The sequence below is a fragment of the Chionomys nivalis genome, chromosome 20 (assembly GCF_950005125.1).
Source record: "Chionomys nivalis chromosome 20, mChiNiv1.1, whole genome shotgun sequence".
Classification (NCBI taxonomy): domain Eukaryota; kingdom Metazoa; phylum Chordata; class Mammalia; order Rodentia; family Cricetidae; genus Chionomys; species Chionomys nivalis.
The window spans coordinates 8,849,155-8,867,218 of record NC_080105.1 but is presented as its reverse complement, the minus strand read 5'-3'; the positions used below and the strand labels follow the sequence as shown (position 1 = coordinate 8,867,218).

General features: G+C 37.7%; 1 protein-coding gene and 1 pseudogene across 1 annotated transcript; one reads left to right on the top strand and one right to left on the bottom strand.

Annotated features, from left to right (window-relative positions):
• The first annotated feature begins 10,328 nt into the window (after positions 1–10,328).
• On the top strand, positions 10,329–11,249 carry LOC130863151 (putative olfactory receptor 2B8). The gene has a single exon (XM_057753055.1). The coding sequence runs from the start codon at positions 10,329–10,331 to the stop codon at positions 11,247–11,249; it is 921 nt and encodes a 306-aa protein (XP_057609038.1).
• Positions 11,250–15,399: 4,150 nt separating this feature from the next.
• LOC130862921 (olfactory receptor 2G3-like) lies at positions 15,400–16,343 on the bottom strand (annotated as a pseudogene).
• Positions 16,344–18,064: the final 1,721 nt, after the last annotated feature.

Sequence of the window (18,064 nt, the reverse complement as noted above, 5' to 3'; positions counted from 1 at the left end):
CTCCATACCTCTTCAATATAGTTCTCGAAGTTTTAGCAATAACAATAAGACAACATAAGGGGATAAAGGGGATTCAAATTGGAAAGGAAGAAGTTAAACTTGCATTATTTGCAGATGATATGATAGTGTACATGAGCGACCCTAAAAACTCCTCCAAAGAACTCCTACAGCTGATAAACGCCTTTAGTAATGTGGCAGGATACAAGATCAACTCCAAAAAATCAGTTGCCCTCTTATACACAAAGGACCTGGAAGCAGAGAGAGAAATAAGAGAATCATCACCTTTCACGATAGCCACAAACAGCATAAAATATCTTGGGGTAACTCTAACCAAGGATGTGAAAGATCTATTTGACAAGAACTTTAAGGCATTGAAGAAAGAAATTGAAGAGGATACCAGAAAATGGAAGGATCTCCCTTGCTCTTGGATTGGGAGAATCAACATAGTAAAAATGGCAATTCTACCAAGGGCAATTTATAGATTCAATGCAATCCCCATTAAAATCCCATCAAAATTCTTCACAGATCTTGAAAGGACAATAATCAACTTTATATGCAGAAACAAAAAACCCAGGATAGCCAAAACAATCTTATACAATAAAGGAACTTCTGGAGGCATTACCATCCCTGACTTCAAACTCTATTACAGAGCTACAGTAATGAAAACAGCGTGGTACTGGCATAAAAACAGAGAAGTCGACCAATGGAATCGTATAGAAGACCCGGATTTTAACCCACAAACCTATGAACAACTGATTTTTGATAAAGGAGCTAAAAGTATACAATGGAAGAAAGAAAGCATCTTCAACAAATGGTGCTGGCACAATTGGATGTCAACCTGTAGAAGAATGAAAATAGACCCATATCTATCACCATGCACAAAACTCAAGTCCAAATGGATCAAAGACCTCAATATCAATCTGAACACACTGAACCTGATAGAAGAGAAAATGGGAAGTACCCTACAACATATGGGCACTGGAGATCGCTTCCTATGTATAACCCCAGCAGCACAGACATTAAGGGCAACATTGAATAAATGGGACCTCCTGAAACTGAGAAGCTTCTGTAAAGCAAAGGACACTGTCATTAAGACAAAAAGGCAGCCTACTGACTGGGAGAAGATCTTCACCAACCCCGCAACAGACAAAGGTCTGATCTCCAAAATATATAAAGAACTCAAGAAACTAGACTTTAAAAGGATAATTAACCCAATTAAAAAATGGGGCACTGAACTGAACAGAGAATTCTCAACAGAAGAAGTTAAAATGGCCAAAAGATACTTAAGGTCATGCTCAACCTCCTTAGCGATCAGAGAAATGCAAATCAAAACAACTTTGAGATATCATCTTACACCTGTCAGAATGGCTAAAATCAAAACACCAAGGATAGCCTTTGCTGGAGAGGTTGTGGAGAAAGGGGTACCCTCATCCATTGCTGGTGGGACTGCAAACTTGTGCAACCACTTTGGAAATCAGTGTGGCGGTTTCTCAGAAAAATTGGGATCAACCTACCCTGGACCCAGCAATACCACTCTTGGAATATACCCAAGAGATGCCCTATCATATGACAAAAGCATTTGTCCAACTATGTTCATAGCAGCATTATTTGTAATAGCCAGAAACTGGAAGCAACCTAGATGCCCTTCAATGGAAGAATGGATGAAGAAAGTGTGGAATATATACACATTAGAGTACTACTCTGCGGTAAAAAACAATGACTTCTCGAATTTTGCATGCAAATGGATGGAAATAGAAATACGATCTTTAGTGAGGTAACCCAGACCCAAAAAGAAGAACATGGATGTACTCACTCATAATTGGTTTCTAGCCATGGATAGGGGCCACTGAGTCTATAATTTGTGATCCTAAAGAAGCTAAACAAGAGGGTAAACCCAAGGAAAAACATATAGATATCCTCCCAGCTATGGGAAATAGACATGACTGATGGGCAAAAAATTGGAATCTTGGGGGTGGGGTGGGATGGGGATGAGGGGTGATGGGGAGAGAAAAGTGTGAAGGAGAGGATGAGGGGAACTGGGGGAAGTGGGGTGATTGGGATAAAGGAAGCTTGGATAGGGGAGCAGGGAAACTCATACCTTAGGTAAGGAGCCACCTAAGGGTTGGCAAGAGACTTTAACTTGGAATGGCTACCAGATGCCCAGGGCAATGTCCCCAGTTAGTTCATTGGGGCACCTGAGGATAGGGAACCTGAAATTAACCTATCCTATAATCATACTGATGAATATCTTGCATATCGCCATAGAACCTTCATCTAGCGATGGATGGAGATAGAGACAGAGACCCACACTGGAGCACCGGACTGAGCTCCCAAGGTTATAATGAGGAGCAGAAGGAGAGAGAACATGAAAAGGAAGTCAGGACCATGAGGGGTGCACCCAACCACTGAGACAGTGGGGCCGATCTATTGGAGCTCACCAAGGTCAGCTGGACTGCTCCTGAAAAAAAACATGGGATAAAACCGTTCTCTCGGAATGTGGCGGACAATGAGAGCTGACGAGAGGCCAAGGAGAATGGCACAGGAACTTTCAACTGGCGATAGATCGAGAGAGAGACAGAGACCCAAATTGGAGCAACGGTCTGAGCTCTTAAGGTCCAAATGAGGAGCAAAAGGAGGGAGAACATGAGCAAGGAAATCAGGACCACGAGGCGTGCACCCACCCACTGTGACAGTGGAACTGATCCATTGGGAGCTCTTCAAGGCCAGCTGGACTGGGACTGAATAAGCATGGGTTGAACCTGGACTCTCTGAACATGGCGGACAATGAAGGCTGATGAGAAGCCAAGGACAATGGCACTAGGTTTTGATCCGAATACATGAACTGGCTTTGTGGGAGCTTAGCCTGTTTTGATGCTCACCTTCCTGGGCCTGGATGGAAGTGGGAGGACCTTGGTCATCCTGTAGGGCAGGGAATTTGGACTGTTCTTCAGTATCGAGAGGGAGGGGGAATGGACTGGGGGGAGGAGAAGAGGAGTGGGGATGGGGGAGGGGAGTGGGGGGAGGGGGCAATGTGTGGGAGGAGGGGAGGGAAATGGGAAACGGGGAGCAGTTGGAAATTTTAATTAAAAAAGAATAAAAAAAAACATAGTTGAGCATTACACCTGCTCTATACATATACACACACACAGACACACACATGTGATGGAGGAAGGTGTGAACAGTTTTCAGCTGCTTAGATTGAATTGATATTTATAGCACGTCAGATTTAAGGAGAAGAATGCGCTCATGATAAGCTTGTGAAGTTTACTGAGCAGAACTAAATTCTTCACCTTAAATCAGAAAGGATTCTCAAATTTTAAATGTATTTCATATCCAATTAGTCAAATAACACTTTTTTATTAATTAATTAATTTATTTAATTATTAAAGATTTCTGCCTCTTCCCCGCCACCACCTCCCATTCCCCCCTCCCCCAATCAAGGCTTCCTCCCTCCTTAGCCCAAAGAGCAAGCAGGTTTCCCTGCCCTGTGGGAGGTCCAAGGACCACCCACCTCCATCCAGGTCTATTAAGGTGAGCATCCAAACTACCTGGGCTCCCACAAAGCCATTACATGCAATAGGATCAAAAACCCATTGCCATTGTTCTTCAGTTCTCAGTAGTCCTCATTGTCCGAAAATAACAAACTTTTAACATGCTTAATCATTACCAAACATTAACTGAATCAACAGTTACATTATTTGAATATTTGAGTTGAAGAAAATATTATGTTATTTATATGTATATGTAGGTGCATAGAAAAATATGTACACATATTCATGTTTATTTCAGCATAATTATTATTGTCTTAACGGTGATTTTTTAATATACAAAACAAAATGGATAAATAATAATTTTATAAAACATGATATGACCAATCTAAGAGGCTTTAAAGGAAATGAAGATTGATGACAGCTGGAGCATAAATTATTTCAATCCTTTTGTAACCTGGTTGGCAATCTTTATTAAAAATGAATATGCTCTAACATTTAGATAAGAAATTACATTCCTCCAACAGATGCTCTATCATACTACAAAAGCATTTGTTCAACTATGTTCATAGCAGCATTATTTGTAATAGCCAGAACCTGGAAACAACCTAGATGCCCTTCAATAGAAGAATAGATGAAGAAAGTGTGGAATATATACATATTAGAGTACTACTCAGCGGTAAAAAACAATGACATCGTGAATTTTGCATGCAAATGGATGGAAATAGAAAACACTATCCTGAGTGAGGTAACCCAGACCCAAAAAGAGGAACATGGTATGTACTCACTCATAAGTGGATTCTAGCCATAAATAAAGGACATTGACTTTATAATATGAGATCCTAGAGGAGCTAAATAAGATGAACCCAAAGAAAAACATAATTATCCTCCTGATATTGGAAGGAGACAAGATTGCCAGGCAAAAATTGGAAACTTGGGGGTGGGGTGGGGTCGGGGTAATGGGAAATGGGGAGAAAAAAGTGAGAAGGGGAGAAGGGGGAGAGCTTGGGGGAATGGGACAGTTGGGATGAAGGCAGGGTGGATATGGGAGTAGGGAAGTATATATCTTAATTAAGGGAGCCATTTTAGGGTTGGCGAGAGACTTGATTCTAGAGATATTCCCAGGTGTCCATGGAGATGTTCCCAGCTAGATCCTGGGCGGCTGAGGAGAGGGAGCCTGAAATGACCCTGTCCTATAGCCATACTGATGAATATCTTGCATATCACCATAGAACCTTCGTCTGGCGATGGTTGGAGATAGAGACAGAGACCCACTTTGGAGCAATGGACTGAGCTCCCAAGGTCCAAATGAGGAGCAGAAGGAGGGAGAACATGAGCAAGGAAGTCAGGACCACGAGGGGTGCACCCACCCACTGAGACGGTGGGGCTGATCTATTGGGAACTCACCAAGGCCAGCTGGATGATGGAGCATGTGATCAAACCAGACTCCCTGAGGTGGCTGACAAGGAGGACTGACTGAGAAGCCAAGGACAATGGCACTGGGTTTTGATCCTACTGCATGTAATGACTTTGTGGGAGCCTAGTCTGTTTGGATGCTCACCTTCCTAGTCCTGGATGGAGCGGGGAGGACCTTGGACTTCCCACAGGGCAGGGAACCCTGACTGCTCTTTGGACTGGAGGGGGAGGGGAAGAGGAATGGGGGGAGCGGGAGGGAAATGGGAGGAGGGGAGAAGGTAGAAATTTTTAATGAAATAATAATAAAAAAGAAAAAATTACTTGTAAATATGGAAAAAAGAAATTACATTCCTAGATTTAGCAAAAAATAAAAATTATTCATTTGTTCATTGAAAGATATATACGAGAAAGTTCTTTCCACATCATGTGCCCTTAAATATAACCAAAAGTATAATTGCTGTTGTACATCTTCTTTTCATAGGTGGAATGATATGTGAAAAGCATAAATGTTAGACAACAGATACCAGTCACAAATAATATTAATTACATGCTGCTTATTAACCTAATTTCAAAAGCAGGCAACTGTAAGGCACAGTTCATTAGTATCTCAGAGCATCCTTACTGGAAAGAGTCTCAAGGAGAACTGAGGGTCAGTCCAGCAGCAAGGGGGCATCTTCAAAATTGAATGTAACTTTAAATATAAAGTGTCTTCAGTGTGTATTACACAAAAGAAATAGATAATTTTTTAAAAAGTGAGATAAGACCAGTAGAAGAATCACATAGAATTTAATAGCTTTGTAATAATTTATGCTGCTATTTCTTGTATTTTCCCCCATGGCCAAAATTCTCATTTACTTAAATTCTGCTTAATTGCAACAGAGGGACTGACTCCCTAAGGTCAGAATTTCTAGCACATTTGGTTCTAATGTCACTAGTCTACAAGGGTTAAAAGGCAGATTATAGGCAAATGTGACTTACAAAATAAGCAGAGTCAGATTTGTGGTGAGGGTTAGATACACCGAAGGTTCAGAGCTGCAAGGAACTACAGAAGCGAAAGGTGAAGCCAGCCTAAGAAGTGAGGTACCCAGAAACCCGAGACACATCTTCCATTAGGATGAGCAGTCAGTATTCTAAAAACGGTAAATTTACTTTTATTTCTTATATTTTTCAAAGTATTGCTTTGTGAACTGTAATGATAGTAAAAACATTTGTTTCACAGTTAGAGGCTATAAGCAATGCAGGAGAGAGGCACAACAGGGATTGGGAATTAAAATTACTACAGTCAATAAAAAAATTAATTTACAATAAATTAAACCAAAGTCATCTTTTTTTTTTTTTTTATTTTCGAGACAGGGTTTCTTTGTAGCTTTTGGTTCCTGTCCTGGAACTAGCTCTTGTAGACCAGGCTGGACTTGAACTCACAGAGATCCGCCTGCCTCTGCCTCCCGAGTGCTGGGATTAAAGGCGTGCGCCACCACCACCCGGCTAGTCATCTTAAACTTGACCATCATGGGTGATATTGAGATTGGATTACTAGTTTCGTCCATCAGGATAGCCAAGTGAATGGCAGGAGAAGCTGTGCCAGGTAGTTATGCTAAAGCATGAACTGACATTGTCCTCAAAACCAAAGGAGATTTCATAAGAAACCAACTTATAGGTTTGAGAAATGATTTAAATAATCAAGAATCTGGATTCCTCTTTACCACATAGTCATAATTCTATATGTATTAGCTATAATCTGCAAAGAATGACTACTGAGGATTAGGGAGTCTACATTTTTTATTTGCACTGCTTACTCACAATGAACCTTGCAAATGCTCAATGAGTTTATTATCACTCTAGTTAGCTTGCAAAAAGAAAAACAATGAAAAGACAGGTTATTAGGAGCCTTCTACCCATGGCAATCTGATCATGCACCCTACACATAAACTCCTTTTCTGCTTAAAACTGAAAGGCTACATTTTTTTATGAATGTAAGCATGAGAACATTTTTTGAATAATTGTTGTCAACTATTTGTTTAAAATAGCTATAAATATTATTTTCTAAGTAAACCTCTAAACATATCTACTCTGTCTTATAAACTTTCTCAGAATAATAAAGGCTATTTGGAAAATTTTCTCAGGAAACACCATTTCATTTAGAAATTTTAAAAATTTCTTTTAGCTGTGTTTTCCTTAAAATTAGTAATGAATCATATACTTTAAAAATGTAGAAGTCATGCTGTTCAAGATGAAATGCCACCATGAGTGAAATCCAATTTTGTGGTTTGTTACACTTTAAATACCATTTCCAGATGTTCTCTATTGTCCAAAGACCATCCATGAAGGCTAAAAGTCTTACACCTTTCTTTTCGTAAAATATTAATTCTCATGTTTATCTCAGTTAAATCCAAAAGGAATGCTTATTGGTACATGCAAAAGAACAATCTGTTTATTACTATGATCTGGTAACTCAAATTATACTTAGGATGTTTATCTCCTCAATTTACCAAATAGTTCTGCTTATATCCATTATGAAATTCATGAACCACAAGGAAACTGGTGACCAAAACATTCTTTGCCATTGTGGGATAGTAATCAACCTGAAATTTTTCATGTCATGAAATTTTTTTTGTTCCATATCTACTCTCTTACATCCAATCACTGAATTTCTATGACATCTTCCCTAGCCAGTAATTCCACTATGAGGGCTATAAAGTGACTGAGATGAAATGCATGGATGTTTTCTCTGTTCCAAACAACAGCTCCTGATGTCTTCATTGAGGGCTCTGACAGGAAATAATTGAAACCATAATGTCAAGTATGACAAATATCAGTAAGAGGAACTACAATGTTCTTTGGAGGGGAACTATATTTAGCCACATCTATTGTAATTGGTTAGTAGAAAACAAAGCACAATCACTAAATGAAACATGGAAAGCCGGGTGATGGTGGTGCATGCCTTTAATCCCAGCACTCGGGAGGCAGAGGCAGGCAAATCTCTGTGAGTTCGAGGCCAGCCTGGTCTACAAGAGCTAGTTCCAGGACAGGAACCAAAAAGCTACGGAGAAACCCTGTCTCGAAAATCCAAAAATAAATAAATAAATAAATAAATAATAAAAAAATAAAAAAGAAATATGGAAAAAAGTAATACAATTGTAAAATAAAATTGTTAATTCTATGAAAGGCAAAGAACACATTTTTTATTTTTGTGTTTTTTTCATGATTTCAATTAAATATATCTCAAAAAAGTGAGAAAATATTTCACCTTTTATATCTTGTCTGCTTCATATAATGAGTTATTCTGAGATCACTACTTTTGTTGGCTGGACAAACAGCATGTAAGATCTGGCAGAACCAGAGCTGAACAAAAGTTACTGGGATGCTGGAGAGGTACAGAAGGAATTGCATAGATAATTAGCAAAGAATAAGACATTTCAGTGAAACAAGAGAGATAAGAACAAGAAATCTATCATACAAAGGGGTGACTATAGGTAAAAAGATACCTTCTATTATTGAAAAATGCTAACAGAGCTGAGGTAAAGTTTTTTCCAACAATAATTATTAGGATTTATTGTCACATGAATAAGTCACTATATTTAGTCATATTTCTCAAATTTCTCAAATTATTTATAGACAGCATGTACAACTTTGTCAAAAATAAGATGGTGATAAAAACAAATTCATATAAAACTGTCAAAAATTCTATAGTAAGTGAAGGAATAGAATTATACATATCTTTATTTTGGGATTAAAACTATTCTTAAATTACATTAAACATTATCTCTAAAGTGGTTACAAAACCTTTTTACCAAGAGTCGTGATAATGTTTGGTATCTTAACAACAATATTACATTTATATAACCTTGTACTTCAACTGTGTAATTTGAGTAATTTGTTCTCATTTAAACCAAGTGTTTATTTTACACAAAGGAGCATGAAATATACAAAGTACACATACGTGCAATCAATTTGCATATGTACATAGTCATATTTTTGGTGGCTGTCACAACACAAACAAGTACCAGATAATTTTTAAAAACATTCTTCACAACTTTTCCCATTCTGCTGCATAAAGCTGAATATATAAACAATCATTCTAGCTTCAGGAAGATTACATGAATATAATGCAAAATTTTAAGAAATCATGTGAGAATTTTCCTCATGTAGGAAGTATGACTAAATTGGAAAAAAATGAGATCATCTCTGGAAACTGACTTTTATAGTTTGTGTTATTTGACTGTTGGTGTATGTGTGTGTATGTTTCTTTTTCCTTTTTTTGTTTTTTGTTTGTTTGTTTTTGAGACAGGTTTCTTGGTAGCTTTGGAGCCTGTTCTGGAATTCGCTCTTGTAGAACAGAATGGCCTTGAACTCATGGAGATCTGCCTGCCTTTGCCTTCCAAGGGAAGTGCTGGGATTAAAGGCATGTGCCACCACTGCCACGCTGTGTGTATGTTTCTTTACATAAACAAAAAAGGACACATTTTATACCATCAGTCTCAGTGATGTTAACTCCTCATTATTCTGTGGCTAAACATCTTTGTATATTAATTTTACATGCACATTATCCTGCGTTTTAGAGGTTTTATCCTTGTTGTCTTAATTATATTAAGCAGAGAGAAGATTCTACAAAAAAAAAAAAAAACAGAAAAGAAAAGAAAAAGAAGTAGATTTGTCACCACCAACTGACTGCTTTTCATGGGTAGCAATTTCAAACTTCTATTATACAAAAGTATTAAGAACCTGCAGGAATGTGCCTTACTCTCTCTGAGGCATGAATGGGGTTGGGGGAAAGATGGAGGGAATGGGAGGAGGGGAGGAAGGGGTTATTGGTACGTGAAATGAAAAAAAAAAGGATAGTTTGTTCTCTTTTAAAAAATAAATAAAAGAACCTACAGGAAGGCAAGTTCAATTGAGAAAAATTATGTTCAAAAATATTTTGAGTAAATTACAAACTTAATGAAGCTTCAGTGAGGTTTTCACTTTCTTCTGTGTTAATAGATACAACACCTGATAACAAGTATCATATAATACATCTTTATTATATTTGCCTTTTATTTCTTTATTTTTGTTCGGTATTTAGGTAGCTTGCGGGAGCAATGGAGAGACACAGAGCCTCACTCTGCAATCCGTGCTGGCCTTTCTTTCACATAAATCCTCTTGCTTCAGCCTTTCAAGTGTTGGGGTTACCAGTGTGAGTCACCATGCCTGGTTCTAATTTGACTTTCTAAAACTCTTTACTTGTAAAAATGTGGGTATAAGAACGGATGACAGACTATACATGCACAGCTGTTAATACTATTTTTCTTATTGCAGAAATAAAATGAAGTTATTCATGGTTTTGTTTCAGCATCCCCTATCCAGTTTCTTTACTACATGAAACATTAAGGATAACCAGGACGGCAAAGCTCTATTATTGATATTTTTCAGTATGGAATTCCAGCAATGAGAAGGCTCAATAGCACCCCTCATCACACCAGCGGCTTTGTTCTGGTAGGCTTTTCTGAATGGCCCCGACTGGAGATGGCTCTCCTTGTCGTCGTCTCCATCTTCTATATATTGACCCTCTTTGGTAATTCAGCTATTATCATTTTGTCTCGCCTTGATCCTAAACTCCATACCCCCATGTATTTCTTCCTGGCCAACCTTTCCTGTTTAGATCTCTGCTATACTACTTCTACTGTCCCCCAGATGCTGATAAATGTACAGAGCCATAAGAGAAGCATCAGCTATGAGGGATGCATAGCACAACTGTTCATCTTCCTCGGCCTTCTCTCCATCATGGCTTGTGATCGCTATGTGGCCATCTGCCAGCCTCGGCGTCACACAGTTGTCATGCACTCTCAGCTGTTGGCAGCAGTAGCCTGGGTAACTGGTTTCAGCAACTCCTTGGTGCAGACAGTCCTGACTTCTTTGTTGCCTCGTTGTGGGAAATACCAGATAGAGAATTTCTTCTGTGAGGTACCTTCCATGCTTCAGTTATCATGCGTTGACACCTGGGTCAATGAGATAGAGATGTATGCTGCTGTGGTTGTCATAAAAGTTATCCCACTTGGGTTAATTCTTTTCTCTTATGTCAATATTGTCAGAGCAGTCATAAGGATACAGTCTTCTGAAGGTCGGAAGAAGGCTTTTCACACTTGTGGGTCCCATCTTTTGGTGGTCGTAATGTTCTATGGCTCTGCCATCAGTGGATATGCATACATGGCACCTAACAGCAGCTCAGCAAAACTGAAGGGCAAGCTTTTGGCACTCTTCTACGGACTCATGACCCCAATGCTTAACCCTCTTATCTATACCTTGAGGAACAAGGATGTCAAGGCAGCAGTGAAGAAGATACTTGGAAGAGAACAAGAGCAAGGATAGAATTTAGCTTAGGTGAAAACAGGTCCTATTGAAATCCATTCCTTGGTTCCGGAGCAGACTTGCTAACAGCCATTATTCTTTTAATCAGAAAAACTATCCTGAGTGTGACTACTTGTTATTGTTTATATGAAATAGTCAATTAGTTCAACAAAACAAAAAATGATTAAGTAAATATTAAATTTTATTAGAAATGTTGTGTGGAAAATGAATAGGGGTAGCAACTTTTTAAAAGTGTAAAAACACATCTACATGAAATTTAGTCATTTTGTGCCATACACAACCAAAATGAAATATAATTTCCTACCTTCAATATTTTGCATGTTATAAAGATAAAGATAAAGTTTTATATCTAATCTTCCTTTAATCAGTATTTTGAGTTACCTTCCTGATAAATGAGTGGCTGTGGTAATGATCTGCACTGCTGTGGAGGACAGTAATGAGAAGAGGGCCCCATAAAATCCTTCTGACTGTGTTACTTTCCTCAGTCTTCCTCACAATGTATTTTTTATCTCATATTGCATTGTGTAATAGATTTGTTTCCATTGTGATTTCTCTGCATGTAAGGAACAGAGCATAATAGATTTTTTGGTTCCAGTTTTTGATAGTATACAGAAATTATCTATCATGCTAGGGAATTACCATTTCACTATTTGTTATTCAATAATATTGTGGTTTTTTTTATTAACTTAAGTCATTATCTTGTTTCCAATTTTTGAAGAAAGGATTTCATTTATTTTATGATGAACTTCTGAAAATTGTTATTATTTTTCATATAATATATTTTGACCATATTCTTTGCCTTCCCCCAACTCCTTTATCATCTCTAACTCCCTACCCACCCAACTTTATGGATTTTTTTCCTCTCAAAAAGAAAAAGAAAAGAGAAGCAACAAAAAACAAAAAGAATGAAAATCTAATAGAAAAAGTCAGTAAGACAAAAACAAAACAAAACAAAAAGTACACACACACACACACACACACACACACACCAACAGCATGGAGTTTGTCTTGTGTTAACTAACTAATCCTAAGCATGAAGCCTGCCATACTCCTCTTCTCAGTGCTGAATTTTTTTCTAGTTTGAACCTTTGAAGGTCTTGTGCACGTTGTCATAGTCTTTCTGTCTGTCAGTCTTTCCTATTTGTAGTCTTTTGATTTTCTTCAGTTGTTTTATTGTTCTAGGTAAGAATTTAAGTCCTATATTGGATAGGTATGGAAATAGTAGACAATCTTGTCTTGTTTCGTAGGAAATGTTTTGAGTTTCTCTCCATTTAGGTTGATGTTGACTATGAGTTTACTATAAATTGTCTTTATTGTATTGAAGCATATCCCTTGTATCCCTAAGCTCTCCAGGACTTTTACCAAGAAAGGATGTTGGATTTTGTCAAAGGCCTTTTCAGCATCCAATGAGATGATTACATGGTTTTTGTCTTTTAGTCTGTTTATGTGGTGGATTATGTCTATTGATTTCTGCATGCTGAATCATGTTTGCATCACTGGGATGAAGCCAAGTTGATTATATTGGATAAGCCTTTAATATGTTTTTTAATGTTATTTATTTTTCTCAGATCTCTCATGGTGTTTATGACTATGCTGATTGATTATAGCTTTGTCAGTTTAAGAGCAGAAAGCATACCAGCTCCTCCTACAAAGCTTCAGATGTCTTCTCAGTTCTCTTCATTAGTAAAAATCAGGCCGCTGGCCTCAATAGAGAGCTACTTCTAGGTCTCTAGCTGACAAAGGCACAGTTTACCTTGCTACAAGACTCTAAAAAGAGAATAATCTCACAAAACAGGTTGCAAAGTAACTTTTTGCTATTCCTTTGTGAGATATTTTGTTCATAGATTTGTTGGCTATTTATAGCTGTGGCAATGAGAACATTTTTTGTAGATTTAAATGCAGTATTTGCTGCATAAGAGTTTTCTTGCTTTTTACCCCACTTACGCCCTCTTTTTTATTACTCTTTAAGCTATTCCCAAATAACTCTTTTTGTGGATCATTTGTAGCGTCTATTAACTGATGTTACTACTTATGTGAACATACTCTCGCAGAGAATAGTACAATTGATGGTAAATGAGTGATCCACTATCACCATCCACCCATCTACACCCATCAACAGGATCTAGCATCCACCTGCAAACTATAGTGGCACAACAGCAGCGCAAATGTTATGAGAGTATCCAACCACTTTTTAAAATTGGATTATGGAATCACACCTAAAGGAACATAGAAATAAAATGACTCCCAATGGCAAATATAAAGAAAGAAAGGAAGAAAATTCCACCCACCAAGTACCTGTCTTCTACAGAAATTTTTATGTAGTCTGTCAACAGGCAATTTTGTGAGATTGTCTCTATGTAAATTTGACTATTAGAACAAAGAATGAATGATATCACCCTAAGGCCTCCTGGTTTGTGTGTGGTGGGTGGGGGATGGAGCAAGGTTACTCCCTTGTCTGTGCAGAAGTCACACTGCTGAAGTGTTTTGGGAAGGAATTCCATTTTGAAGGGAAAAGTCATGGCTTCACAAGGTTTTTACAGATATGACAGTGATTTTTCTAAAATCGGGTTGCTCCATGTGGACATGGACGTATACACTTCCAGAGGATCTGCCTGTTGGTCTGTCATCTGTACATTCACTGTATATTGTGGACTCCGACAGACAATTCCAGCTCTAGGGAATCCAATAGTTCTCTTAATTCTTTGGTATCTGTATGCTTTGTGCACAAAGACACATGCATTAATAAAGTATGATAAATATTTTAAATTGTTTTATCAAAAACTAGAGAAAGTCATAAGCAAAGCCACTGAAAATGTCAAGTATTTGTGACTGAGCCCTCCATTTTGGTCTGCTGATCTATCATGCTTTCTGAATGCTGAATACTTCACACTGGCTCGATTCCTACATCTTTATAGTAATTTTAAATCAGAAATCAAGGTGTTGTAATTTTATTTGAAAACTGTTTATCTATTGAGATCTTGGTCCATTACCTTCCCTTTGATTTTACTTAATAATGTTGGCTGTGTAGCAATGTCTGGCTTCTTGGAATCAGACAGAAGCAGTGAACAGTGGGTAAACTCTATTGTAAATGTAATAAAAATACCCACAAGTTAACAATCTAACTTTAAACAGGACAGTTCCACAAAAAAATTACTTCAATCAATTTCAGTAATCAAGCTTAATTTTTAATGTTGTTAATGGGTTGTTTAATTTGATATTTGAGAGTTAATAAGACAAATTAAAGATAATTGGGGTGACTTTTAAATTTAGATTTAATGGCTTTAAGAAATACATTTTCTTCTTATTTTGTCCAATTTGAAATTTTATAAGTTCTTTTACCTCTGCTTAGACTAGTTAAAGAAAACCAAAAGAACATGCATTTTACATTATTTAAACATTTAAAGAATTTTACAAACTAACTAGAGAAGGCTGAATCTGAGAACCGAGGAATTCATAATCATTTTTTAGTTCTACAAATTTCTTGTCTTGTTTTGCCTGGAAGGGACTGGATTTCTAAGATCATGTTATTTAATAAAATCACCTAATATTCTGAATACAGTAATCACAGTTCAGAAATTATCATCTAATGTACATAACTTGATATGTAAAATTAATTTTTTTGTGAAAATCTCATTTAGCAAAAACACAGGATGGAAAAACCTCCACTAGGAGACCCACTGGAGCAGACCATTGAGGGAAAACAAAAACACGGGTGTATGGCTTAGACTAGGGCATTACCAGGAGACCTTGGTCCAAGGATATAGAAACTATGTCTCACAGGGTTTGCATGAACACACTACTAAAGAATGCCTCAAAGACTTTTAGCTAGCATTAAACACACTTTAGACAAAAGAGATCAATCAATAGAAATCTTTAATAATATAGAGCCAGAATTCTTAATTTAAAAAGTGACTATAAAAAGAGAAAATTGATTGCAGGAGTCTTGACAACAGCAACTGTTTTCAGTTTACTAGATAATGTGATTATCAGCATAGGACATCTCTGGGTACAATAATTAGGGGAGCGGTTTTATTGCTGGTAGCTCTCCAGAGAGGCCTGTGAGTTTGGTTATGGATAATCTGTGTCAGGGTGATCCTGGGTATTGCCTCTGGATAAGCACCTCCATATCACTGAAAACAGATCCATATCTCTACTTCGCAAGAATTTTCTCTCTGGGGCTGTTATCTTTTCTCACTAGCCTTTTCAAAGCTCCCTTCACATCTTTGTTTCTTAAAGTGTAAATGAGGGGGTTTAGAGTAGGAATAACCACAGTGTACAAAAGGGTGATGAATTTCCCCTGACTATGTGCATACGAACTATTAGGCTGGATATAGACAGCAGTGATTGTGCCATAAAATAGCACTACTACCAGCAGGTGCGATCCACAGGTTCCAAGAGCTTTACCCCAGGTTAGAGCTGACTTTAACCTCATCAGTACTTGGGCAATGTACCCATATGATACCAAGATGAGTGCCAGGGGAAGGAGGAGTAGCACCAAGGAAGCCATGAATAGCTGCACTTCGTTGCTACACAGGCCAGCTTGATCATGGCAGGAACTTCACAGATGAAGTGATAAATCCTGTGGTTCCCACAGCGAGGCAGGTGGAGGGTGATGGTGCCCTGAATCAGCGTGTTGCCCACTCCACTCAGCCATGCTATTCCTGCAAGAGCCTGGCAGAGCCGTGGGTGCATAACTGTGGCATAATGGAGTGGCCGGCAAACAGCAGCATAGCGATCAAATGCCATAACTGCGAGGAGGACACACTCAGTGGACCCCGGAGCCAGAGACACATAGAGTTGAATAGCACAACCTGTGGGAGTAATTGTCTTGGCTGGACCATGGAGGTTCCACAGCAGCTGAGGAACAATGCTGGTGGAAAAGCAGATATCAACAAAAGAGAGGTTGGTAAGAAAGTAGTACATGGGTGTTTGGAGCACGGAATCCAAACAGGAGACAAGGATGATGGCTGTGTTGCCTACCAGTGTCAGGAGGTAAGAGATTAGCACCACCACAAAGAGGAACTTTTCAAGTTGTGGCTGATCAGAGAAGCCCACCAGGATGAAATTGCCACCTGAGCTCTCGTTAACTGTCATCACTCTACCTATACAAAGGAGGGCGGCAAACACAGAAGCGCAGGTTCGATAAAACGGAAATGGAAAGGGATCAGAAATCCGCTAGAAGAACATGGATCCTAAAGACGGAAGATAGGATATGTTCTATATAGGAGACAGGTAGGAAAATGAGGGAGAGAAAGAGAGAGAGAGAGAGAGAGAGAGAGAGAGAGAGAGAGAGAGAGAGAGAGAGAGAGAGAGAGAGAGAGATTGAGATTCATGTTTCAATGGAAAGTCAAAGAATAAAGAGTTTACTGAGAATGAGAACTGTTAAAGGCACAGAGCTACACAAAGAACTACAAACAAGTAAGGGATAAGAGTAGAAGAAAGAGTCTTACCCAGGGAAAAGTGCACCAATTCATTAACCAATCCCAAGTGGTCAGTCCTGAAAACACATACAAGTAACATCTTACAGTTTGAGCGGGACATATGCATATATAGATATTCCTAAATGCATGTGTGCATGTAAAAATTATTGGAAAAGGCCATAAGTTTGAAAGAGAGCAAGGAGAGGGTTTGGAGGAAGAAAAACGAAGGGAGAAATGACATAATTATCAATCTCAAAAATAAAAGGAAAATGCTTATAAAATTCAGAGCTAAAAAACACACCTTGTGAAAATTACTCAACAATCGATTGCTCAGTTTTTCCAAATTGTCTCATTTATTCTTTTAAGAAATTTACCCTCTTTTCTTCAAAAGCACTTATAAAATTACCCATGAAAGGTAGAAAGAGAGCTGTCAAATATATAAACAGGTTTTTGGTAGGTATCCCACTGTGACAGTAGGAAAAGTAACAAAGAAGCATTTGGAAAGAAAAAGTAAAAGGGGATGATACTGCACATCTCTACCTGAAATGGGTATTTGTAAAATGCTGAGAAAAAAATTATACAACCATAGTGATTTAATGGTTTGTTAGACATAATGCATGGGTTAGTTGTCTGCCAGTATTTTTCTTATAATATGAAAGCAGGCAGTCTTGAGTAGTTTAGCAGTCAATATAGAATGCTCTTGTTAGTTTTGAATACTTTTAGAGCCTTGAAAAATAATTTTACACTTGTGAGTTTTATTTTTATGTTACGGTAAGTAAGACTTAATTAGCCACCTTTGAACTTGTGTTTTATAACCTATTTTCCTTGTTATTGTAACTTCATAGTATAAAACAATAGAGAATATAAGCTCAATTGATTTATTGCTTTATTTAGATTTCCAAAACATTTCTTTGTGTACATACATTGTACACAGTACTGTGCTACATAATGTCATTTTCATACACGTGTATATTGTATATTAAGAGAAACCCCTTATTTTCCCATTTCATTTAGTTTTATCAAAGACTTTATATGAATATATTAGATAGGAAGCCTTATAGGGGAGCACTTATCTTTTGACTGTAATGCTTCATTATCATATTTCATAAAAATAATGTAAAATAGGATATTACTTAAAGTAAAATTAGTATTTATAAAAATGCCAATTTCCCATACTATCATTTAATCAAGTTCTGCACAATTTCACCCTCCTTTCTCTTTTCAGAATGATACCTAATATAACAATGTTACTTCTCACTTAATCAAGTTTTAATTCCTTTATTCATTCAGTGTCTCCTAAGATTACTTTAGTCATGCTTATCAACTTCTACCTACCTGTAAGGGTCAATTTCCTGGGCATCCTTTTTGAAATCCTGAGGGGCTTTGTTTATAACC